Source organism: Nicotiana tomentosiformis, chromosome 5, assembly GCF_000390325.3.
Source record: "Nicotiana tomentosiformis chromosome 5, ASM39032v3, whole genome shotgun sequence".
Classification (NCBI taxonomy): Eukaryota; Viridiplantae; Streptophyta; class Magnoliopsida; order Solanales; family Solanaceae; genus Nicotiana; species Nicotiana tomentosiformis.
In genome coordinates, this window is record NC_090816.1 from 125,997,677 (window position 1) to 126,022,216 (window position 24,540).

Consider the following 24,540-nt stretch of genomic DNA (forward strand, 5'->3'; position numbering starts at 1 on the left):
AATAAAAATAATAATAATAATTATAATTATATTATGTGTGAAAGTGCCTACTAGGTGTATTATAAGTTGCCAGGTCACCAACGATTTGTTTGGATGTCGGCACAATATTCCATTTTCCCAATCGGCGCGAAAACTCAAAAGTCCCTGCAATTTTTTCCCACCAATAGGCGGGAAATAAAATACATCTCAATTTTTCACACAATTTTAAATTCTACAAAAACAAAAAACACAACACGCGGCACTCTTCTCTATCCCCCAACACAAAGCGCACTCTTCTCATTTTTCATTTCCCCCCACTATTCACCGTCTTTTCATTTCTCATTGTTAGGGTTTCGATTGAATCTTCTTCTAGAATCTTCGCGTTTTTCAGTTGAATCGGAGCAATGTCGGAGCCGATGATAATCGACGGTGTGGATGAAGTAAAAATGAACGGTTCAGATCAAAGCAACGGACTCGTGAAGAAGAATCTGAAGAGAAAGAGGTCTAGTTTGGTAATGTACAGTCCTGAAGAGAAAGGCGCTAAAATCGAGGCGTTAAAAGAGGAAATGAACGGATTGTTAAAGTATTATAATGAAGTGTTGGAGAAGAAAGTAGTGGAAGTTGAAAATGCTATGAAAGGATTAGCGTTGAACTCTATGATTGCTTGCATGTTAGAGGAAAGTAAACTATCGCTATCGAAATTAGTGGATTTGATTTTTGAGAAAATTAAGGATATTGAGGGTAATGGTAGTAGTAAGGTTACTGTGAAAAGTGCTGTGATTTTGATTGGGCAGAGGATGTTTTATGGAATGCCGAATGCAGATGCTGATGTTTTGGAGGATGAATCTGAGTCTGCACTTTGGTGTTGGGAGGTAAAAATTTTCAAAATTATTGTTTTAGTGTTATCTACAATTGATTTTAGGTCTTTATGATTATCTTTTTTTGGAGTTTTTTTGTGCACTGACCGTGTAAAATGTATTTACACAATCAAGTCACTTATTGTAAATAGTTTTGATTGGTAATTTTTAATAAATGGTAAGTAACTTGTTATAACATATTAAATTAGGTTGATTGTGCAAAACATTCATGAGACTGACAGTGTGTATAAATTAAATCCATATTGAAATTGGCAATAGATTCTTCTACCAATATTACTAGTTGGCCTAAATTATGTCTTTACTAGTGAAGCTTCGTTTTCCTAGTTTATTGCTTTTAAGAATGTTTACTTGTATAATTTTTTTTGGCATGTGAGCGTTTCATTGTCGTAATTATTAGTATTATTAAATAAATGGTGCAAATGATTGATTTGCATTATTAATTCACAGATTATTAATGTTGATTGGTGTATCTAATGTTTAGATTGCATCCGAGTTGTGCTTGATGTGTTAAATTGAGTGTCTTTTTCCAATAGCATATCTACTCAGCTTTAATGAGCTATTCATCGATTAGATTTAATGTTGATATGGAAATTTCTAGTAATCTTGCATAGTTATGCTAGTTATTCAATATTTTACATGCTTCAACTTTTGAATTGGGCGATTGACTTTTGCATGCCACTTTAGTGAATGCATTTGATTCCCGAAAGTGGAAACCCATATACAACAACTCTGCCCATAATTTGCTCCTTTATACGTGCTCATGATACAATTTATTTGCTTTCGTCCATTTCAATCTACAAGGTAGTCTAAATATCATGCTAATGCTAATTCAATTCTTCCTTTATTATATAGACAAGAGATCTTAAATTGTTGCCTAAATCAGTCCGGGCTACTTTGAAGATTCGCCGGACTTGTCGGAAAAAAATCCATGAGAGGATTACTGCTGTCTCAGGTGAGTTAAATACTAATAACTGTACATGTCAATTTGTCTATGGTGAAGAAGGCATTCTATTGAGCTTGATGTATTTTTATAAGGCATTCTGGTTTAAAGAACTTTTGTATCTCAAAATATCTAAAAAGATGGTACTCTTCAGTGATGGAAGTTGAGCACTCTGAAATGTAATTGCACTCAATTTTATGCTGACCAAATTATTACTTTGTAACAAATATGCATTCAATTACATTCTAATTCAATAACAAGGTGCTTGAAATTTTCTTGGTGAGTTCAAGAGTTTCGTGTTAGAGTTTTCTTGTTACAAGAAAACTCTATATCTAAAAATGACTGCGTTTTTACCCACACTATCCTCATAGCTCTATCAGCCCCTAAAGCTAAGAGAAGGAGGGAGTTTCGGTTTTAATTTGATGCTTCTCTTTGGGTTAAGTCTGCTACCTGCAGTCTCAAAATATTCATTTATGTGGTAATTTGTGGTACTGCTTTGATTTGCTTGTATTCTGGATATACTCTGCCAGGTTTTCGCTGATGCTGGCTATTTCTATTCATGTAGCCACAAAATACATATACTGAATATGGATGATTTAGAAATCTGATCAGATATTTGGTTTTCTATTGGGAGACTCCATGATTCTTATCCATTGATATCATGTGAATCAGAACACATATCATTAATCTTTTAATTCATTCAAGGCAATTCCTTTAAGATCTTTTCGTCTAATGATTTCTGTTCATTTTGCTTCCTCTATGGAAACATTTGCTGGTTGGTTTGCTTTGTAATTCTTGAAAAAGCATGAACAAGTGGATGATATGTTCGGCCATCTCTAAATGAGCTGAGAATCTTGATAGGCTGAAGTATTTGTGTTTGTCATTTATGGCAGCTTTGTTGACTGCACTAGAAAAGTTGGAAGCTGATCAAAACTGCACCCAAGAACAGATGAAGGCTTCTGAGAAACTTGGCAAAGTATTAAATGAGGCAGATATCCGCTTGTTAGTTGCAACCATGGAACAGAAAAATGGTGCTGAAACGTATGTGATATCTATTTCTTCTCTAGTATAATTTGTCTATATCTCTCCTCTTTCCAATTGTTTACTCAATTCTCATGATTGATAAAGGGCTGAGAAGTCGGTGAAACGTGAGGAGAAGCTTTTGATCAAGCAGTTAGAGAGAAACAAACGAGAAGCTGAAAAAGAGAAGAAAAGGATGGAGCGTGAAGCTCAGAAGGAAAAATTGAAGAGTGTGAGTCATTCTCTTCAACCTGCTGATTATACTCATTGCTGCAGGCATATTTTTAAAAGAGTGCTCTTAGTGGTTTGATACACTGCACAAAATTATTAGGGCTGTTTAATAAAACCAGCATACCAAGCCTTGCGAGCTATGTTTGCTATATTTGGTATGCCTTTAGAATAACTTCCCGATTGATCCTTTTTATGATTAAATCTATCTATGCAGGAAAAAGAGCTAAAACGACTACAAAGTGAAGCAGAGAAAGAGGAAAAGAAGTTTGAGAAAGAAGAATCTAAACTGAAAAAGCAGATGATGAAAGAACAAGAAGAAGCTGAGAAAGATCGACGTCGCAAGGAAAAGGAAGAAGCTGAAGTTAAAAAGCAACTTACTTTACAAAAGCAAGCTTCAATGATGGATCGCTTTCTTAAAAGAAATAAAATTAATTCTTCTTCCCAGAATGGCCAGTCCTTAGATGAGCCAGCTTCAGATGTTGCCCCTTGCAAGTATGAAAAGATGCCAGAATCTGTTACCCTCTCAATGGACTCCGTCATTTCACAAATTAATGACTTTAATGCTGATGATTTGTGGAAGTTAGTTCTTTTTCCTTTTTGTCCTTTCATTTTAATGCCGTGCTGTCTTGTTTTTTGGTATATATAAATTGTTGCTTGGATTTACTTTACAGGTCACACTTAACTGCATGGAATTGCTTAGGTCGTTTGATTCATTCAAAAAGAAGAGTTCATTGGGGAATCCGTCGAAAGCCCAAGAGTGATGTAGTCAAGGAACTTAAGCTAACAGCCAGTAGAGAACTGACTTGTGATGATGAAGATAATACAGAGAAACTAGCTGAGGGATGGGTTGACTCTACCAGTAATAACACATCATATAGTGCTGGTGAGAACAATACTGTTCCTTGTCGCCAGAAGGGCTTATCAAGGAAACAATTATTGCAGTTTGATAAGTGTCATAGGCCTGCATTTTACGGTGTTTGGCCGAAGAAAAGGTGAGCTATGTTGTGATTCATGTGTTATATGCTCTAAATTTTATTATAGACCACGAGAAAACCTCATTATCAGTCTTGTTAATGGAGGTTAAGTACCTTTTTTTTTAACTTCAGAAACAAGTTTCTGTTTAAAACTCAATTATTTGTCTTGTTTATAATGTGTTGTGGCGTTTTCTGAACTATTATCATTTACAGTACCTTGGACTATGACTTAGTTGATTGTTTTGACTTCCTTAAAAGCAGATAAAGGTTTTGGTGCAAGAGAAGTTAACCTGCAGGCTGCAACCATTGCCTGTTTGTATTTCCGGCAGAAATTAGAGTGTTATAGGGGCTTCTATTGAATGTTGATACTACTATTATAAGTTTGTCTTTTTGAACTTGCTCTCATTGCTAATTATTTTCTGGCAATTGTAATGGAACATTTCTGGATGAACTTTCTAGTTCTGATTTAGTGATACGCAATAGTGGTATCACAACTTTCCTTATATGAAAGTTTCTTATGTAGTATTAAAATGAGTATTTTCTTTTGGGAGATGACATTGGCTTCAGCTATTTTGATGCAATCTAAATAAATTAAAGCTCCATAGTAAGTTGTGATGTGTGTACTGTTCTGTCATCTATAGTCTGAGAGTTACTGTGATTGTATGGGTGGCAGCGGGTGTGTTGGCTTTTCCTTTTTCTCCTTTCCTCTTTAGTGATATTATGACTTTCCTCATCAGCCAAGTTGTTGGAGCACGTCATCCCTTTGCAATGGATCCAGACTTAGATTATGAGGTTGATAGTGATGAGGAATGGGAAGAGGTATTTCTCTGATAATTTTTGCTAAGTTTAATGTCTGTAAAATATGGTGTGATGACTGACAATTGATTAAATAGGAGGAACCTGGTGAAAGTCTGTCAGATTGTGATAAAGATGATAATGAATGTTTGGAGGAAGAATGTTCAAGAGGTGAAGAGGAAGATGAAAGTGAAGATGGGTTTTTCGTGCCAGATGGTTATCTCTCAGATGAAGAGGTATGGCAGTTTTCAATACCCACTTTTTTCGTATGGAAAATACTGCATACGAAGTGCCCAAACATTATGTTAATACATTGTGCAACACATACCATTTTATTTCCTTGCTTAACGAGTTTGTGCTTTACATGACTTGCGGAGATTGTGTTGTAGAGCATGCAATAGCTGAGATTTAAAAATCTTAGCCCTGGTGATGATGTGATGAATCTCATGAAAACCTAATATTTCTTTTATGAGAGTCCTTCAGAACTTGTTCACCTTTTGTTATGCAGGGTGTACAAGTTGACAAAGTGGAATCTCATGATGAAGAAGGGCCTAACATTCTGTCTAGTTCTGCACAGGAAGTGCAAGGTGAAGAGTTTGTTATGCTGCTTCGGCAGCAGAAATATCTTCACAATTTGACTGAACAGGCTCTAAGGAAAAACAAGCCATTGATTATATTGAATCTTATGCATGAGAAAGCTCCATTGTTATTGGCTGAAGAACTGACTGGTAATGAGAAAGTTGAACAAATGTGTCTGGGGGCATTGGCCATCTGTTCCTTTCCTGGTCATTCATCTATACCAATATCCACTTGTAACGATGTTGTTGAGGCGGGTCTTGAGGCTTCCCCGTCAGGTAGCAAGGCAAGTACCTCACAAATAGCATCTTCAGCTGTTCTAGCAGACTCAGATTTACATCAAGTTGTAAGTTTGAACTCGCTTTTATCAATATTCTCCTTTCGTTTTGGGAATTGGTTTCTGTCGCCAACCTAAAGCAGATTTCTTGCTTACAGAAGTTTTTAACTTTTCTTTTCCAGGTATCTGTTATTCAATCATGCTCACATGGTATAAACAAGGTGGCGGAGTCTCTACAACTTAAGTTCCCAAGTATTGGGAAGTCCCAACTGAAAAACAAGGTGCGGGAGATATCAGAGTTCATTGATGGTAGATGGCAGGTGATTTCCGATATATAAAATCTCTTTTCTCTGTCAATAAGTTTTGAGAATAAAATTGGGTTACTGTCAATAAGTTTTGAGAATAAAGTTGGATTACTGTCAATAAGTTTTGAGAATAAAGTTTCTTTTACATAAAAAAGACCTCTGCAATCTGAAGGGGGTAAGATTTGCAAAAGATGTCCAATTTGTAGGATAATTCATAAAGAATCAAATCCAATATCATGTACCAGATGATAGTATTTCTTGCTGTTGAAGATAGACTGGAGAAGCAGTATGATCCATGAAAGTTTATGTTAAAGCTAATACAACATTCTTGTCGCATAGCCAAATTAAAATTGTAAATTTCATGCTATTCTAGTTTTATTTGTGTTGTGCCTCTTCAACATTAGTCAGATTGCTTTTTTAAAGCAGTGGAATAATTTGCTAATACCAACTTAATAGTCTTATCTGATTTACTAGTCTGAATTGCCTATGCAACAGATTCATGTTACTTTCTCTTAACATCTATTTTTCTTGTTGGTCGTGGGTTATTGCCCAATCCATTAAGATTTTGATCCTTGCAATATGAAATCTGGTTTGCTCTTTGTCAATTTTCTTCCTAGTTTGCTGAAGAATAAGGCAGTTGACTAATGCTGCATTCCTCCTGCTTTTGCAGGTTAAGAAGGATGTTCTTGTGAATCTTGGGCTATCAATATCACCAGGTATGAGCCTTTCATGTGCTATTGCACTAATCCTTTTCTCTTTTCCTTTTGGACTAAACATTTAAAGTTTTAGGCCTAAAATTGAAAGCATAAAAACCCTGCTTCTAGTTTCTACATTCACTGGTAAAAGAGTGTAAGATAGCATCTCTGTTTAGCCTTTTCTTGTTGTAAAGTTGTTAGTTTTGATGATTGACAGAAAAGAGCATCAGGACAAAGAGCATTGCTACATTCTTTTCCAAGAGATGTTTGCCACCTTCTGGAAAGGCCATCAATCTGCACGCAGCTTCCCCGCAAGCATGCCAGAAAACTTCAGTTTCTATCCAGCCACAGCAAGACTGCACATACAAACATGAATGAAAATACTCTGTTAAGTCCTTTTGGGCGCTTCCGGTCTATCTTAATTTTCGATGCCCTCTTCAAATATAATAGATGCCAGCTAAAAGGTTTTGTTAATTTTAGAATCTGATCTTGTAAGAGCTGTGCATGAATTAGTTGCCAGTATTCCCTTTAATAACTTCTGGTCCCTTGTGCTACTCACTTAGAGATGGTGCCAAATTTTCAAACTTTAAGCCAAATCAGAAAAAACAAATTAAATCAAATTGCCTTAAGAGTGTAAGATGACCACGTCTCTGTGCATTTGCATCTGCATGTTTTTTGTGTTTTCTCCAGTGAATTTATGGTATGTATATAACATCTAGTATTCTTGTATTACACATTTATGACGTCCTTGTGCATCTGTTTTGATTGTGAATTTATCAATTGAAGTTGTAGATTTTAAGAATCTGAATTAATATAAACAGGTCTGTGTTTAAGTTTTGATGCGTTATTTTAGCAATTTCATACTTTCTGCTCGTACTAATTTTGTGTTTGGGTTGAGAAGTGATATGCTCCTACGTGCTTCAGTTGTGTTAACACCATAACTAAAGTCCCTTTTGTTACTTATACCCTTGTAGTTTGTCAATTTGTCATTTTCATTTGTCAAGGGTCAATTCAATTGGCTTTTGAAACTAAATTATAGAACAATAACAATTTTAGTTCCGGTTCCAGAGAAAATTAGGCGTTAGGGTTAATTATATGAATTATTCATACAAATTTGTTGGACAATTTAAAATTTTGCTAATCTAGACGACTGCTTCCATCTACTTCTCTGGATTGGCAAAACGTTTGGGGAAAAAGAGGCGTAATGGTTAATTCACAAACCTATGGGCGGATGTATTTTAGCTACTACTATAAAATTACAATAAGTGATCCCACCAACTTGAGATTGAGGCGTAATAATTATTGCACAAATCTATAACTACAAATGAAAGAAAATCTCTCAACCAACACCACCTAAAATCTGATGTAATATAGAATCTAATACGCCCATGGTTATTACTTATTAGTTAAGACTCCCAGTTTGTAAAAAGGGAAAACACATACGCCCATAGTTATTAAAGACTCCCAGTTTGTAGAAAAGAAAAAAACATTAAATTAAAATTTCATCATTTCCACTTGGCATTTTGTCAACTTACACAGCCTTATATATATATATATATATATATATATATATATATATGATATATGATCCGTTTGTCTCTCTCCACCTTTCACCTTTCACTTCTCTCTCCTACATACAAAGTGTATAGAACTGATCACAGACGTAAAAAAGCAGGCGAAATAAACGAGGTGAATTTTGTTGAAATGGCACTGAATCTCAATCCCGCAGCTTTTCAATCCCACAAAATGCAATCTTTTTTTAATGCTTCTTCATTCAGATCTCATCATAGAGTTTTTATGGCTTCAACACTTCATCATCATCAACCTTCAGTGTGAGTATTTTTATTTTTATTTTTATGTTTAAGCAAAAGGGTGTCTATTAATATGTTTTTTGGGAAGTGGGGTCAGTTTTTTTTTTTTTTTTTTTTTTTTTGTTTCAAGAATTAGTGTTTATGACTTGATTTTTAGCTACATTGGGTGTAATTTTTCATATGAAGGAAATTAAAATGTTCTTTATCATGGAAATATTTTGGTTATCAATTATTTGAAAATGAAAACGATTGCATGTTTTTGGTGTGTTTTTATGATTGTAATTTTGGTTTTTTTTTATGACGGTGGTGTCCGGAGTAGCTCGCATGCACCTAGTTATTTCATCGGGTATGGTGATTGATGTTAAGGAAGCTCTTTTTAAGAACAAGTTAAATTAAAAATTCACATTTTTAGCATTGGGAAATCGTGTCCTCTTTTTCTTTTATGCGTAATTGCTTAGTTTATTGCATGGCATTGATGGCCTCCTTGATTTCTAAAAATTTATTTATCAAATCAAAGATTTCATTTTGTTGCCTTTAATATTTATTTTAATAGGCAATGCATGTTGTGATAACAATGAAATCTAATGTGGTTTCGATTTTTTTTATATATGGGGTGTGTGATTGTTTCTATATTCTATGTTTGCTTTAAATGACTCCAATGATTCTTTTTTGTAATTTTTTTGGTTCCTTAAGTTTCGTCATACTTTAGATTTTGTTGATTTTGACTGCGTTAATACATGCAGATATATATTCAGAAGGTCCTAAGGAAAATCATTTTTGGTACTTTTTTTATCTTTTGTTAGGGGTGCTTATTTTCATGCCGGTTTCATTAGTATTAGTGTCGTTTTTTTATCTTCGATTAATATATCACCTTTGCTTGCTATGGTTACTATCAGAGGCAGAGCTAGGATTTGAAATTTATGGGTTCGAGATTCTAGTTCTTTTAAGTTACTGGGTTCTAAATTAATAATTTGTACGTATTCAATGGATTTCGTAAGACAAATACAGAGTTTGAACCAAAGCTACTGGGTTCAGTCGAACCCATACAAAAAGAGCTAGCTCCGCCCTTGGTTACTACTTGTTGTTTCTGCTTCTTTTTTTGCTTTTTTTCTTGAGCCGAGAGTCTATTGGAAACAACCTCTTTACCTTCTTAAGGTAAGGGTAAGGTCTGCATGCACTCCACCGTCCCTAGAACCCACGTTGTGGGATTGCACTGGGTTTTTAACATTGTTGTTGTAGTCAATGTTTCCAATTATAGCTATGTGGGTTATTCTTTTCTTGTTTGCAAGTAGGTGGCTTCTTCTATAAATGGCTGTTTGCTACACCTCAGCTTTTTTAGCTGTTATGGAATTGACTGGCACTTGTATCTCATGTATTATTTCAGTTGTTAAAAGCTAACTTGAATATTGCTTTAGTAGTATGCCACTATCTCTGTGAGATTATCCTTTTAGCTTATGAGGTCTTCAAGTTGATTTGTTTAAAATCCTAAGTCTGCTTCTACTAATTGTAGGGAAGTTCGAAATGTGAAGAAGCCGTTTACTCCTCCACGAGAGGTGCATGTTCAAGTAACTCATTCCATGCCACCAGAAAAGCGCGAAATCTTTGACTCTCTGCGCGATTGGGCTGAACAGAATATCTTGGTGCACCTAAAGCCAGTAGAGAAATGTTGGCAGCCTAGTGATTTTCTTCCTGATCCCGCCTCTGAGGGATTCGACGAGCAGGTTAAGGAGTTAAGGGAAAGGTGTAAGGAAATTCCCGATGACTATTTTGTTGTATTAGTCGGGGATATGATCACAGAGGAAGCCCTTCCGACTTATCAGACCATGATAAACACGTTGGATGGCGTTCGTGATGAAACTGGCGCGAGCCTAACTTCGTGGGCTATTTGGACTAGGGCGTGGACAGCCGAGGAAAATAGACATGGTGATCTTCTCAACAAATATCTTTATCTTTCTGGAAGAGTTGATATGAAGCAAATTGAAAGGACAGTTCAGTACCTGATAGGTTCAGGAATGGTAAGATTGTTACCTGATCTTATGCTATCATATAAACAACAATTTAAGTTTCAAAATGAGGATGAAAATATGTTAGTAAAAGTTTACAGGATTAAATACCAAAGTTTTCATATGGTGTTTAATCATAAACATGATTAAAAAAACAGGTTTGCTGAGGTACATTAGCTACATGTTTCTAACTTTTCACTATGTATAAATAAAATTGTTGAAATCAGAGGCGGACCTAGGATTTGAAGGCGGACCTAGGATTTGAAGGCCGGGGTGTACTTATGGATTCAACCAAAATCTGCTTTATATATAGGGTGCCACTCCTAATATATCACTATTTTCTAAAAACATATACATGTATCCTTGGAATTTTGTCGAACTTTACAGGTGTCAGTGACCCTCTCTATATAGTATAAGTCCGCATCTGGTTGAGATTGAACTTGATATAATCATTTTTGTGCTTTGCATGAGCCGGGGTTTATAAGAAACAACCTCTCTACTTTCGGAGGTAGGGGTAAGGCTGCGAACACACTAACCTCCCTAGACTCCACTTGTGGGGTTACACTGGGTTATTGCTGTTGTTCAATTTGGTTTGTACTTCATGTACTTTACCACACTTTTATATTTCCAGGATCCTCGCACGGAAAACAACCCCTATCTAGGTTTTATCTACACTTCTTTTCAAGAAAGGGCTACCTTTGTTTCACACGGAAACACAGCTCGGCTCGCCAAGGAGCACGGGGATATGAAACTAGCACAAATATGTGGTACAATTGCTGCAGACGAGAAGCGTCATGAAACTGCATATGCCAAAATCGTCGAGAAGCTACTTGAGGTTGATCCAGATGGCGCCATATTGGCTATTGGCGACATGATGAAGAAGAAAATCTCAATGCCAGCTCATCTGATGTATGATGGAAAGGACGACAACCTCTTCGAACACTTCTCTGCTGTAGCTCAACGGATTGGTGTATACACAGCCAAGGACTATGCTGATATTCTGGAATTTCTGGTGGCGAGATGGGAAGTGGAAAAGTTGACCGGTCTTTCTGGTGAAGGACGCAAAGCACAAGATTATGTATGTGGATTGGCCCCGCGAATTAGAAAGTTGGAGGAGAGAGCACAAGCAAGGGAGAAGCAGCGGAGCCCTGTTCCTTTTAGCTGGATTTTTGACAAAGAGATTAAGATATGAATGCATTGTGTTGGAAAGGTAACATAGAAATGTTAAGTAATTTGAGGGTATGTTATGAAGTCTATAATCTGTCATCCCTTTGGTTAGAAGATGCAATGGAGTTAAAGAGCCTTCAGTAGAGTCTTGGTTTAGCTTTTTGTATTTTAGGCCATAGGGGAAAAACATAGTTATCACCATTAAAGACGAGCCTTTTGTAGTACTCCTTTTACTTCTCTTTTCACTTTTCCCTTATGTATTGGTTAAGACTTGCTAGATCGGTGGATCAAATAATAGGTGGGCATATATAAGAATATTTGATGATAGATTTTGCTCGGAGCACGAAACTCGGGGAATAATGCGTCGCCTTTTTATCCTTTTTCACTTAATATCAAGTCTGCGGCAAAGTTCATATACGTGCTAGATCTATTGTTACTTGAATATCAAGCTTGCGGTAGAGTTCATTTATGTGACGTGTGTCTAACACATACATCAGCTAGATCTATCCTTCTCTACTTGAATATCATCAAGCTTGCGGTAGAGATCATATATGTGACGTGTGTCTAACTCATATATCATGTACTCGTAGTGTGAGCCTAACTCACACATCCTCTTAGATCCATGGGCTCACAGTAACTCACCTAAGATGAGTCCTTTTCCTGCTATATTTGTACTGCCAGCACTAGGCAGTGACTAATTTTGAAGCATATTTATTGGCACAACACAGGTAATATAGAGTATGGAGTTTGCCGAAAGCTTACAACACAGGTAATAGAGCGAAGCCGCAAGCAGCAAGCAAGAGCTTCTCAGCCCCTAACCCTTGCGGTTCCGCTAATCTTCCTATAAATTCCATTCCTAAAAAACCCGATAATCGTCCCGGTAGAACCCTATTTCGCCCAAGTTGTTTCGGAACCGGAAAAAAGAAGCGTTTTTTTCCACAGCTTGCTCGGAAAATCCTACTTATCATCCTAGTATCCCAAGTCTAATTATAGGAAGTCCAAAGTAATTTGACAAATTTTTTAGATCATTTCTTATTTTGAAAAATAGACAGATTTCTGGAGATTTTCTTTTTCACACAAGCCGAAATTTTAAGGGTCATTTCTTATTTTGAAAACATAGACAGATTTCTGTGGAGATTTTCTTTTTCACACAAGCCAAAACTTTTGTTGCTGGTTGGAACTACTAAATTACAAATAACAATTCAAGACCACTACAACATTTTTTTTGGGTTGTGATTTTTATCTTTTCACCTGTGAAAATATTGACTATCAAATCAAACCATAAAGTAAAATAGCATAGAAGATAATAGCAAAAAAACATTGCATTTCCAATTTCCTCATTACAAAAGAACATATATATGTATATAATGAACCATCAAAGAACACAACTCACACAAACAAAAGAAAATAAGAAAATAAAAAATGAATGAACAGATCATTGAAGCTATGATATATATAGCTTTATCCCACACACCCCAAAAACATATCCAAGAAAAGACCAATTTATATTACTACTTAGACTTGAAAAGGCCATGGCCAATTCTTGATATCTTCCTCATCTTGAACTTTAGCACTTCTTTTCATAGAAATTGATCCACCAACAACATTACCATCACCTTCCACATAAGAATAATATTTCAAGAAAAATGCAAGTGTAAGCACAACCCACTCAAGGCAAAATATCAAAGCACACAATCCACCACCCAATCTCAAAATCATCTCACCATCTTCTTCCCTAACATAAGATTTCAACTTTCCAAGAAAATCACCCGTTCTTGTAAAAATCAGCACAAAAACAGAACCCTGTAAAATGGCAGTTAAAACAGTTGAAACCATGTGGGGTCCATACCATTTTCCAGTTCCTGAGGAAGTGGAAACAGCTGCGCAGCCAAAGACTGCGCCCCCAATTGTGAAAATGTGGAGAAGAATGAGGAAAAAGCCGCAAAGAGAAGGGATAAGGCGAAGAGAAAGGGTCAAGAAAATGCAACTGGAAGCTGCACCAAGAAGAATGTAGTTGCATATAAGGAAGAATTTGCGAGTACGATGAAGTGATTCAGAAATTTCTGCATAACTAGTGAAGCCCATTTTTGTTTTGATGAGATTTTAGTAGAGTTTCTTTTGGGATTTGGTTGATGAAAATTGTAAGTGAACTGACTACTGAGATTGAAGAACTTTTGGCATATTATATAAGGTGAGAAAGTGGAGGGGTTTTTGTGTGTGTGTGTGTGTGGGGGGGGGGGGGGGGAGGTGTAACGGTCATATTTGTGACTTTGATCGGGAATGTGACCGTTGTGTGGGAAAGAGAATATAAAAACAAAAAATGATTGAGGTGTTACAGCTAAGCTGATGAGGAGCAACGGGAAATCATTTTCAAAGTCAAAATATCCTATATTCATTACTTTTGGAGTTTGATTAAAAAGGATAAAATACCATATAAGATGAAAGAAAGAGGATACTTTCCAATTTTCAGTAGTCAGTATGAAAATTATGTTATCACTTGGCTAAAAGCAATACCTTAACACATACTAACAGGAGTGGTAGAACGAATGAAATCACTTTACCCTAGACACGTCTAAGTTGGAACCATGAGAATGAATAAACTCTTCGTAGGTAACATTTTCACCGAAAATGAATTTAAGCGGTCCAAATTCGAATTAGTCAACCCAACTAATTTCGAATACCGGATACATATAGCCCAAAAAAAAACAGTGATCCACAAGATCCTACTGCTCATACACACTGTGCTATGGAAGTCGTTTGGTACCCAGACTAAATTATCCCGGGATTATAATCCTTGGACTAATTTATCCCACCTGGGAGGTGGAATAAAATAATCCGAAGTTTGACGGGATAAGTGGAATATCCAGTATTAAGTCTGGGACTAAATTTATACCATGTTTGGTTGATGGTATAAATTTATACCATCAACCAAACAAAAAGAATAATTTAATCCCTTACCTTATGCCACCCTTATCCCGCATACCAAACGACCCCTAAATAAGCATGTAACTTCAGGTACCCTGCAGGAATTCCACAATTTAAACATAACAGTAGTACATTTCTTTGCAAAAGTATACCAGACAAGTCCAGTTTTGATACTGGTGAGAGGAATGGGAGAGAACAAAGAGAATCGACAACTAGAAGGACTTTCAGTGACAAAAAGAGGAGCGATCAGCGAACAAATTTCTGCAGCTACAATAATTACAGAGCAAGTCACATTCTGAAAACAAAAGTCAAGCACTAGAGAAATTTCTACTCTCATTTCAATTGATCATGTCACATGTACTCCAGAGAAAACTAGGAGATAACCCATTACTTGCAATTACAAATATAGTTGGCATGTGGCGACCTCAGCTCATATCACATCTATGAAAATCTTTTTGCAAGATCTCGGAGACCCGCCGAAATACAAAAGCCAGGATCCTTCATAACGAATTCCTATTCAAAGAGTGCATAGAGGCATGGATTGTACAGCAAGCAAAAATAAGTGTTGCTACTATTTCCACATGGAGAAGCACGTCTATGAATCAGCTTCGAGTTCAGCTCCAAACTTCTCTAATCTATCAGTTTCTTCATCTATATCTCGGACTAAAGCATGGTTAACAGATCCATCATCCTCACAAGCATGGATTTTCCGACCAGCAAACCTGTTACAATAAACGAATATAAATCAGATAAGGGAAACAAAACAAGGACAATAATGGAACAAAGTTCAAGCTCTCAGAGGTGCTGATCACTCTGCTGTCTATACAGAAAAGCAACTTCACAAAATAAACAATATTACATGCTTGCTTATACTCCATCTTTCATTTTATATGGTTGTGTATTTGGTGGAGAGTTTAAGAAAGAAAGAAAGACTCTCTACACACCAAAAGTACAATTGGAACTTGTGGTCTTAAACATGCCCATGACATTTTTGTGGCTGTAAGAGCATATATCACTAAGCGCAAAAAACTTAAAATTAAAGAGTTCCAAAATATAGAAAGGCTGGGAATAAACTAAAAAGGGAAGTGTGTCATATAAATCGAATAGAAGGAACAATAAGACTCGGGTAAAGAACTACAATACACTCTGCATGAGATAACAAAAGTTTCAGATGCAATCACTTACCAGCGTCCATTCATCGCCTCAATGCACCTATGTGCATCCCTTCTATCCTTAAATTTGACCAAAACAACCCCTTGTGGATGATTTTCGCACACCTGCAAAAGCAAGCCAATGAATGAGATAAAACCACCGGAATCCTACTGCAATATCTTTTTCAATCCATTAGTTAACATATTTCATTTTCTGACCTGATTTTTTTGACTCCTTTCCCTAAAATGCAAACTTTGCGAGTAACCAAATTTTTACTAGTTTTTATGATCTTAATCTTTATGTGGTAAACTAACCATGATTTTCTCATATTTCAAATGATTACTTAAATATTTGTTTGTCTAACTCTGGTAAATAATCTATTTGAACTTTCCGCTCCTACTCTTAGGATAGGAGTATGAAAACAGGAAAACCACTCCACATAAAATCCCTCAACTCCTTGAGTTCCACATGCCACAAAGGGGAAGGAAGTCTCGGTCACCGCCAGACTGGCAGTAAAAAAGAACTACATGCGGAAATAAACAACCACAATTTGTACCCACTCGAAATGGGTGTGTCGAAGCAGGAGTAACCGCTCAAAAAATCTCCAGTATAAATAGTGCAATATGACCTTAGAAGAAGTCCCAGACATCAGCAGAAAAAGAACAGATGTACAACCAGACAATTTCTACGTTGAGTAGCTGCTTAGAATAATCAGTTGTGCTTATTTATGTGCTATTCGGAGAACTGAAGCTTAAGCTGGATTTAAAACGCATATATCCATTGACAAAGATTCCAATTTAACATAATTAACAAGCAGGCAATGCACTGTAACTATTCCTTCGAAGCATAGTAGTTGCTTATGTAGAGGGTACTAGATGCAAGGAAGCATCAAGGCCCACCTTCAATCAACTGCACAAATGTAGAAGTGCAACAAGAAGCAAGCAACCAAACCCGGTAAATTTATGGAACAGTTGAGCATTTCGACTCTGATCTTTACTGCAAATTGTTGTTCTAAAATTATAAAAGGTACTTATAATCTTGAAGGCCCAGAATTCCTACTTTACTGACAGGTGAAAAGAGCAAAACAGCTTTGCACAGAACCACATAATTTAGAAATTCAACAAACTCAGAAGGCGCACATATCACCCTATATTGGTCTACAAAATCACATCAATAACTCATCTCCTAGTAGAGCATAGTTTATATATCACAACATAAATAAGCAATATTATAAAATCCGGAAACCGTGGGTAATGGATTTTATCAGAACAGGCAATACCTTTACTAAGTCCACTGGGCCAAACTTTGAACACTCTTCTTGGACGTCCTGCTGTAGTTCGGAGCATAAATGCTCATCCTCCTATTGACAAGATCTGAAGTACATTAGCTGAACGGCGGCTCAGAAACAATAACTAATAGGTAAATCTCACACTCAAGGATTCAACTAGTAGCAAAACTAGAAAAAACTACATGGTGGTAAAAACAATAGCAAGACAGCTTCCTGAACAAAATGACTGGAACTTCAGATTAACTGCCTCCACTTCATAGTGATTAATATATGCTGCAACTGCTTATTACTATGTTATGTTTGCCAGTATCAGCATTGATATGCCAACAGTTTACAAAGGTATGGCAATTTGGCAACTGCAATTCATTTGTTAACACTTTGAGTACAATTTACTGTTCCAGTCAGACCGAATTGAAATGTTACAGAAAATGAGTATCCACATAGAAACATTACCCGCAATTCAGCTGGTGTGAACATGTAGCGAAGCAAAACAGTAGCTGGAACCAATATCTTTGCGTCATCCCGACCACCTGAATAACCACCAGTAATAAAGAAAATTAAGAGGGGAAAAGGAAAAAGGAAAATATATGTTGTAGCCATTCATTGCATTAACTGATAATATCTTAGCATAAACCGAGTTTCAAATTAGAGATAGAAGAAAGAATCAATAATAACTGAGAAGCAACAAAGAAGATCAGTAAATGTTAAGTGTCCCACATTGGTGGAGGAAATGTGTTGTTGTCTCCTTGTATAGTCTTAGGCAATCCTCACCTCTTGAGCTAGCTTTTGGGATTTAGGCCCAAGGTCCATTTCTTCACATGGTATCAGAGCCAAACTCATTCCTATTCTTGGTTTACCCACCATGTTATGTTGTCCACACTCCATATGTCCAGTTTTTTGTGTGAGGGGCGGTGTTAACTGTCCCAAATTGGTGGAGGATACAAGTTATGGTCTCCTTATATGGTCTTGGACAATCTTCACCTTTTGAGCTAGCTTTCGGGGTTGAGTACCAAAGTCCATTTCTTCACAGTAAATTTTTTCGAAATTCACTATGCCTTTTACCAGCTTCATTCTGCCTACACTTTAATATCTCTCAAGAGTCAACTTATAATTTTCCATACTCGAAAAAATTCTAGGTACAAATAAGAAGCGGACTTGAAAGCTCAATGATCTTTAACTCCAAAGCCAGTGTCTAATTATTCCCATAACCCCCATCGGCACTCCCACCCACCCAGCAAAGAAGATTACTTTGTATAAGCTGATACAAGATGCTCTATACCTATCTTTTGATATACAAATACAGACGTAAAGGCAAGAACTGATCCTTCTCTCTTTACGTTTTTGTTCTTTTATCTTTAAGCTTGAATTAGCTCAAAAACATAAGATCATGAATTCATGACTATTCAGTCTTCTGAATGGAGCGAGGTCCGGGCAGATAGTGCACCTCGCAAGGATGAAGGAGAGAAGCTGAATTTGAAGACGAATGAAATAAATAAGGGGGTTGCTTGATGGTGCAGATTTACTGTTTCTGCATGTAAGGACAAACATGAAGAGTAGGAAAGGCATTAATCCGGGAAGGAGTTTGTCAGGGTGCATGTGCGATAAAACTCGGTGGCTGGAAATTTCAGGCTAAGGGTGTAGAGATAGGAGGAGACAATGACCTAGAATGAGAAGACAAGGGTGCTGATTATGTAAGATTAATCCGGGAAGGAGTTTGTCAGGGTGCATGTGTGATAGAACTCGGTGGCTGAAAATTTCAGGCTAAGGGTGTATAGATAGGAGGAATCAATGACCTAGAATGAGAAGACAAGGGTGCTGATTATGTAAGTCTATCATGCACTTTCCAGAGGCTAATTGAGCAGCCAGTGGCAAGTTAAGATGCAACAGAGAAATAGAACAGGATGCTACGGCAGCAAACTGTTAATAACATGTTCGCTATCCAAGAAGAGCCAAAACACAATGCAAATTAAAAAACTTACGGACTGATTGAGGACTATAACCAAACAGGTTATGATGGACGCTTTGGATAACAATATGTGTAACCAATTAAGAAATAAGAAATGATTATGTCAGTTCAGCTGCTGCAAAACTGAAATGCTGGTTTCAGTCGCTAACTTATTCCAAACTTATCAAAACCAAAACTCACACAGAGCAAACTGAAACGGAAAGAAGATTCATTTACACAGATATGAAAACTGTAGCAACAGTAATGCAAACATATAAATAAAAGAGCATTTCAGGATCTCGATAACCAAACCGTTCTTTGAATCAAAAGTAACCCGGAAAGGTAATATTGTGGCATAAGACCAGCTTATAAATAAAAGACACGTAAAAGACATACCCCAGCCAAGCATCTTATGCTCAACTTTTTGGAGTTTCTTCTTCTTCTTCTTGTCCACGTTCTTGGGTATGAACCTTTCCCCTGCGAAGTCAATAAAGGTTTATCCAAAGGAAACAATAAGGCATTCAAGTGACTATAAATACAAAGATGACCGATGCTTTATTTGGTTAATGTAATAGCAAGACTAATCAACAAGTACAATTTGCAATGCACCAAAAGAACATCTGACTATTTACCTTTTTGCTCAAACTTTGCTTGTGTAACTGTCATAGGGATTTTGTCACCTGGGCGTAAAGGTGCGCCATCCAAAATTTTAATGGCTAGATCAACTGAAGGTTCCTAATGCACAAAGGTTACCCAATAAAGATATAAAACATGGATAACAATTACAATAAAGAACTCCCAAAGTCATGGTTTGTACTTCAGAAAGGAACCATTACCTTAAGGTATGTAACAAGTGCATCGCCCTTCTTCCTTCCAGTTTCTTTGTCAAAATAAATCTTCACTCGAGGCTTTTGTGTTTCTGGATCCTATAATTTTTATAATAGATCATCATAACAATTCTATACTGTTATGTAGCGCCAAAACTTTGAATACCTTATAACCAATGTCAAAAGATCACAATTTAACAACCAAAAAGCTCCAAATAAACTTATTGAGGAAGATTGCCATTTCCTTTAAGTCATGCAGTGCAACAATCACCATAATGGTGCATATAAGATGGATTCAGATCCATTTAATACATATAATATGCCAATAACTAAAATAGTCTATGGAGAAAAACAGCAGTCAAGTGAGCCAAGCAAAACAAACTAACCAAGGAAGAGAAATAAGTTTAAAAGGAATTCAGCATCTAAATATCAGGGTTATCAGTTGGGGACGTATTAAGTTACTCTGTGGTGTCTTTAGGCCTTGAGAGCATGCCCATAAGTTAGTAAATGAGAATTGTTTGATCACCAATCATGAGACAATCTTCATTTGCATATTCATAATGAGTTTCTGGGCTAGTGAAAGTGAAGCCCAAAGTAACAAAAGAAAACAACCTACAATGCATCTTTTGCCAAAATACAGGTAATATCCTAAGCAGAAAATAAATTAAAATGACCTCGATAGACTAGATGTGGCCACAACAATCTTCAGAATCAAATTTTTATGAATATATAAGGTAAAAACAGAAGTTTCGCACCTCCTTTATGATCCCGCACTTTGAAAAGACTTCAACCACCTGTAATGATCTCAACATTAGTGTAGCATAATAAAGAAGCCAAGGATGCTGCACTGCTCGGAGATATACAGGAACAAACAAAAGGACTCCTTCAGTTAGGTGATAAGTAACAAAATTGCTAACTACCTCGTCAACAGTGACATCTTCTGGCAATCCTGTAATATAGACATGAGTATTGACTTTTAATTCGAACCAGCTATCTGGAGGTTTATTCGCTTCCTGCACAGGCAGTAGAAAAGAAAGGTGTGAATGATATGTATTTTAAAAAAAGAGAGAATGCACATGGAATAATGCCTGCTCATCTCAGAGGAAAAAGCAATCAATTATACTTTACAATCTTTTTATCCCAAAAGAAGAAGACAGCAAATGAGACCTGAATCCAGACAACCAAGAAACAAAAAGCCAAAAGTAACCTTTGACCTGGAGAAAAATAAAAGTTACAGAGTGAGTAACCTTCTTTTCAGAATCATCTGTTTCAGGCAGTTTTCTCTTGCCATTATGTGTCGCCGCTGTGGTTTCAGTTGAATCTCCAGCAGTCTTATCAGCTTCAATGTTATCCATGTTCTTGTTCTCATTTCCAGAAGAATCGTCAGTGGGCAAAGTTGGGAAAAGTTCCTCTTCTTCAGCGTAAGTCATATCTTCTAGACCATACTCATTTTTCTCGGTTGGATCTTCCTATAGAACCTCGTTTTATCAAGACAGCTTTCAAAGCACAACAGAGAAAAGGTACAGAAGTACAAGTCACAAGATGTTCTCTTTCTTCCTTTTTTTTTTTTTTGGAAAGAATTGATAAAGAATAATAATAGCAATGCAACATCAAGCAATAATTATCAGATTAACAAAAAAAGCTTATGCTTTAGATGTGATCACAAACTTGTTTTATGTTACAAAGTTAAATTTCTGAGGAGCGAAGGAACAAAGAAGACAGCTAGAAGTAATATACTACCTGAGGTACCCAAACTTTAAGAGCTTTATCCCACTTGTACCTAGTTCCATCATCATCAGTGAACTCCTCTTCACCATCTGGAGGAGTTGAAGGCCTTTGTTCCTCATCAACTACTTGCTCATCCTCCGCCTCTTTCACTTCCTTTTGAAACTTTTCATACTCATCCAATGGATCATTAGAAGTCAAAGGACCTGCAGAAAACAAGTAACAGGTGTTTCAGCCAAATGCGACATAGTATTAAGTTATTACATTTCTGCATGTTCATTTCTTAAGCGACCAAATCCTTCACCTGAATTTGTACCATCAGTGCTCTGCTCAGGTACATCAGTTAGCAATCCAGGAATCGAGCAAAGTGGTTGCCAATCACTCTTTCCTTCTGACCATACAAGTGTATTCTCCAGTAGGTATCCAGCAGAGTAGTGCTCTGTTGATGTCAAGTAAACAAGCTTAGAAATCTCCTAAGACCATCTACAGATGACTACAATTGTTCAAAATAAAGGCTGATAGTTTACAGATGACTACAATTGTTCAAAATAAAGGCTGATAGTTTACAACTGAAACTTTTAAAACTAAAAGCAACAAAGACAGCAAAAAAGGAGAGGCATAAGGCATTCAGAACTCAATAAACACCTATACAAAAGAAGAAAGTTATCAAAGACGAATTCCTCCAATTTAAACAAAGAAAACTACAGTCCATCTCGACCAAAAGTCATTCAAGGAGAGCAATGTAAAATGTTTTACATCTACTCATTGAACAGCGGAAGTTTAGAAACTCACCACGCAACTCAGGTATCGTATATGGGCCTAGCTGCTGTTGGTCTTGTGCAAGCACATACCAACCCAATCCAGTGCTCATTCCAGAAGTTGTATACAAACTACTGTTGCCTTCACCTACAACAGAAATCCAAAAATCAAACTTCACCTTTTTTTTTTAAGGAAACAATCAAACTTCTCCTTCTTTACCCTATGAAGTACCTAGTATGCATATTTCCAGAATCCAAACATAATGCATCCTCACCACCAAGAACACCCCCCCCAAATAAAAAAAAAAAATTAAAAAGAAGAGGTAGCATGAAACCAGTATATCATGAAAACTCAAAAACTAGTTTCTAAATTTTTGAAAGATTCGAAAAACTGTGTTTGGAAGTCTTAATAAAAGTAAAGTAACTTTTGTTGCAACAACAACAACCCAGTATAATCCCACTAGTGGGGTCTGGGGAGGGTAGTGTGTACGCAGACCTTACCCCTACCGTGGGGTAGAGAGGCTGTTTCCAAATGACCCTCGGCATCCTTCCCTCCAAGAACTCCCCACCTTGCTCTTGGGGTGACTCGAACTCACAACCTCTTGGTTGGAAGTGGAGGGTGCTTACCATTAGAGCAACCCATCAGTAATTTTTGTTGCAACATCAGCCAAAAAAAAAAAAGACATCTTGAAAAAAATTAACAACTGCTTTGAAAACTCAGTACTTGAAAATATTGAAACATAAGTCACATGAGATTGTAAAACCTAAGAAAAGTCCCCCAAGCGGGACAGTGGTAAGAGCCAGCTTGCGATGTGTGAGTTAGGCTCACGTAAAATGTTCAAACCCTGTAGCAGACAAAAGTCTGGTATTTAACTGCAGAAAGTAGAGGAACAGGCCCATTATCCACCAAGTTTCAAACATGCGTCACTAGCCTCGGGAATTTCCGGTTATAAAAAGTTAAAGATTGTAAAACCTAAAAGGAACTAAGAAACTGTGATCTGTGAATTAGGCGCAAGTCACAAGTTCAAACTTTACAGATAAAAGTCTCGTATTACAAGGATGCCACGGTATGGAAAGATAAAATGTAAAACCTAATAGAAATTACCGCTAGTTGGACCCCAAAGAAAACAAAACTTTCAAGTGATTGTGTGACAACTTTTTCTTCTTCTCAATCATTCAAGATATTATGTGAATTAATATTATATTACTGAATTTAATGAGAGAACCCTAAATTAAAGTAAAAGGAAGCTTTCAACCTGGCATAAGCTAAGTTACCCCTCATTAGTCACTTCCCCTACATGGTCAACTATTGTCGAGTCAATGTATTTGAGTTAATCATATACTCATTCTTACTCGTAGAGATACCTATTTATAGTGGTTTTCTTCCTGCATCAACAGTAGCTTAAAGCAATAGTAGTGGAGAAAGATAGAGGGGCCATGGGCTACGCGTTCGACCGAACCAAGTAGCTTTTGTTCAATCAGTGTATTTCTGTAAAGAAATTTATAAAAATAGGTACAACTATTAACTTTAGAACCCTGCTATTAGCACTTGAGGTCGTTCTAAAATCCTGGCTCCACCTCTTAGAGGCACGGCCGCAATGTGTCACTGGCCCTCGGGGATTTCACAATTACAGATTTTTTTTTTCAGTACAATTACAGAATTAAAAAAATAAATATGTAAAACCTAAAAGGAATACCTATACTTGAACCTCCTGTTCTATGACGAGATAGTAATATTAAACATAATTTTCACCAATATTTCCACCTACGTTCTTACTTCCAATATTTGTAGCTTTTATTTAATAACCTTTCTTCAAAAAAAAAAAGCAATAATTTTCGAAAATATTGATGAAATTGAAGAGGAAAAAAGAAGTTCTCCTAACTATTAATGAACAGAAGAACAATATCTGCAGCTGCAATTTATAATTCAAAATTATAACTAACCTGCGTTATATTGTTGAGGAAGATGATTTTCAGAGGCATCAATTGATGCCATTGAATTTGTTTCTTTTCAATTTCTAGAAGTTTCTTCTTTGTGCTGCGGAGACCCTCTTCGTCGTCTATACAGAGAAGCAATTGCAGAAAAAGGTTACGGGTAAATTCGGTTCGGATCTTTTAAACCGGTGCGAATTGTCCAGAACAGGTTTTATGGGCCAATAGCAATATGGATTTGGAGTTGGGAATTCACTCAAATTAAATACAGTAGAAATGGCGTGGGATAGCCACTTCTTTAACATAGTATTTAGTTTTTATCCAATATTTTTAATGC

At 36.5% G+C, this 24,540-nt stretch overlaps 4 protein-coding genes across 4 annotated transcripts; 2 read left to right on the forward strand and 2 right to left on the reverse strand.

Moving 5' to 3' along the window:
* Window positions 1-224: 224 nt before the first annotated feature.
* LOC104101015 (chromatin assembly factor 1 subunit FAS1) lies at window positions 225-7,507 on the forward strand. The gene is made up of 12 exons (XM_009608416.4): window positions 225-851; window positions 1,710-1,809; window positions 2,691-2,838; window positions 2,926-3,049; window positions 3,263-3,627; window positions 3,720-4,040; window positions 4,760-4,841; window positions 4,916-5,053; window positions 5,326-5,739; window positions 5,853-5,990; window positions 6,646-6,691; window positions 6,888-7,507. Exons 1-12 carry the CDS (start codon window positions 384-386, stop codon window positions 7,046-7,048), a joined length of 2,505 nt encoding a protein of 834 aa, XP_009606711.1. The 5' UTR covers window positions 225-383; the 3' UTR covers window positions 7,049-7,507.
* A 745-nt stretch (window positions 7,508-8,252) lies between these two features.
* Window positions 8,253-11,999, forward strand: LOC104101016 (stearoyl-[acyl-carrier-protein] 9-desaturase, chloroplastic-like). The gene is made up of 3 exons (XM_009608417.4): window positions 8,253-8,502; window positions 9,992-10,496; window positions 11,116-11,999. Exons 1-3 carry the CDS (start codon window positions 8,255-8,257, stop codon window positions 11,674-11,676), a joined length of 1,314 nt encoding a protein of 437 aa, XP_009606712.2. The 5' UTR covers window positions 8,253-8,254; the 3' UTR covers window positions 11,677-11,999.
* Window positions 12,000-12,955: 956 nt separating this feature from the next.
* LOC104101017 (uncharacterized) lies at window positions 12,956-13,819 on the reverse strand. The gene has a single exon (XM_009608418.2). It carries the CDS (start codon window positions 13,734-13,736, stop codon window positions 13,167-13,169), a length of 570 nt encoding a protein of 189 aa, XP_009606713.1. The 5' UTR covers window positions 13,737-13,819; the 3' UTR covers window positions 12,956-13,166.
* A 1,003-nt stretch (window positions 13,820-14,822) lies between these two features.
* Window positions 14,823-24,397, reverse strand: LOC104101018 (splicing factor U2AF-associated protein 2). The gene is made up of 14 exons (XM_009608419.4): window positions 24,216-24,397; window positions 22,306-22,419; window positions 21,818-21,952; window positions 21,529-21,719; window positions 21,036-21,257; window positions 20,709-20,801; window positions 20,544-20,582; window positions 19,798-19,887; window positions 19,594-19,696; window positions 19,358-19,438; window positions 17,470-17,546; window positions 17,008-17,088; window positions 15,762-15,853; window positions 14,823-15,298 (listed from the first exon to the last, which is right to left on the reverse strand). The coding sequence occupies exons 1-14, from the start codon at window positions 24,265-24,267 to the stop codon at window positions 15,172-15,174; spliced, it is 1,497 nt and encodes a 498-aa protein (XP_009606714.1). The 5' UTR covers window positions 24,268-24,397; the 3' UTR covers window positions 14,823-15,171.
* Window positions 24,398-24,540: the final 143 nt, after the last annotated feature.

Coding starts and splice junctions, on each gene's coding strand:
- LOC104101015 (XM_009608416.4), top strand. CDS start 384: ATGTCGGAGCCGATGATAATCGACGGTGTGGATGAAGTAAAAATGAAC. Junction 1,810..2,690: donor GAGGATTACTGCTGTCTCAG/GTGAGTTAAATA, acceptor CATTTATGGCAG/CTTTGTTGACTGCACTAGAA. Junction 3,050..3,262: donor AGAAGGAAAAATTGAAGAGT/GTGAGTCATTCT, acceptor CTATCTATGCAG/GAAAAAGAGCTAAAACGACT.
- LOC104101016 (XM_009608417.4), top strand. CDS start 8,255: ATGATCCGTTTGTCTCTCTCCACCTTTCACCTTTCACTTCTCTCTCCT. Junction 8,503..9,991: donor CATCATCATCAACCTTCAGT/GTGAGTATTTTT, acceptor TACTAATTGTAG/GGAAGTTCGAAATGTGAAGA. Junction 10,497..11,115: donor ACCTGATAGGTTCAGGAATG/GTAAGATTGTTA, acceptor TTATATTTCCAG/GATCCTCGCACGGAAAACAA.
- LOC104101017 (XM_009608418.2), bottom strand. CDS start 13,736: ATGGGCTTCACTAGTTATGCAGAAATTTCTGAATCACTTCATCGTACT.
- LOC104101018 (XM_009608419.4), bottom strand. CDS start 24,267: ATGGCATCAATTGATGCCTCTGAAAATCATCTTCCTCAACAATATAAC. Junction 21,953..22,305: donor TACGATACCTGAGTTGCGTG/GTGAGTTTCTAA, acceptor TGACATCAACAG/AGCACTACTCTGCTGGATAC. Junction 17,547..19,357: donor GCATAAGATGCTTGGCTGGG/GTATGTCTTTTA, acceptor GTGGTTATTCAG/GTGGTCGGGATGACGCAAAG.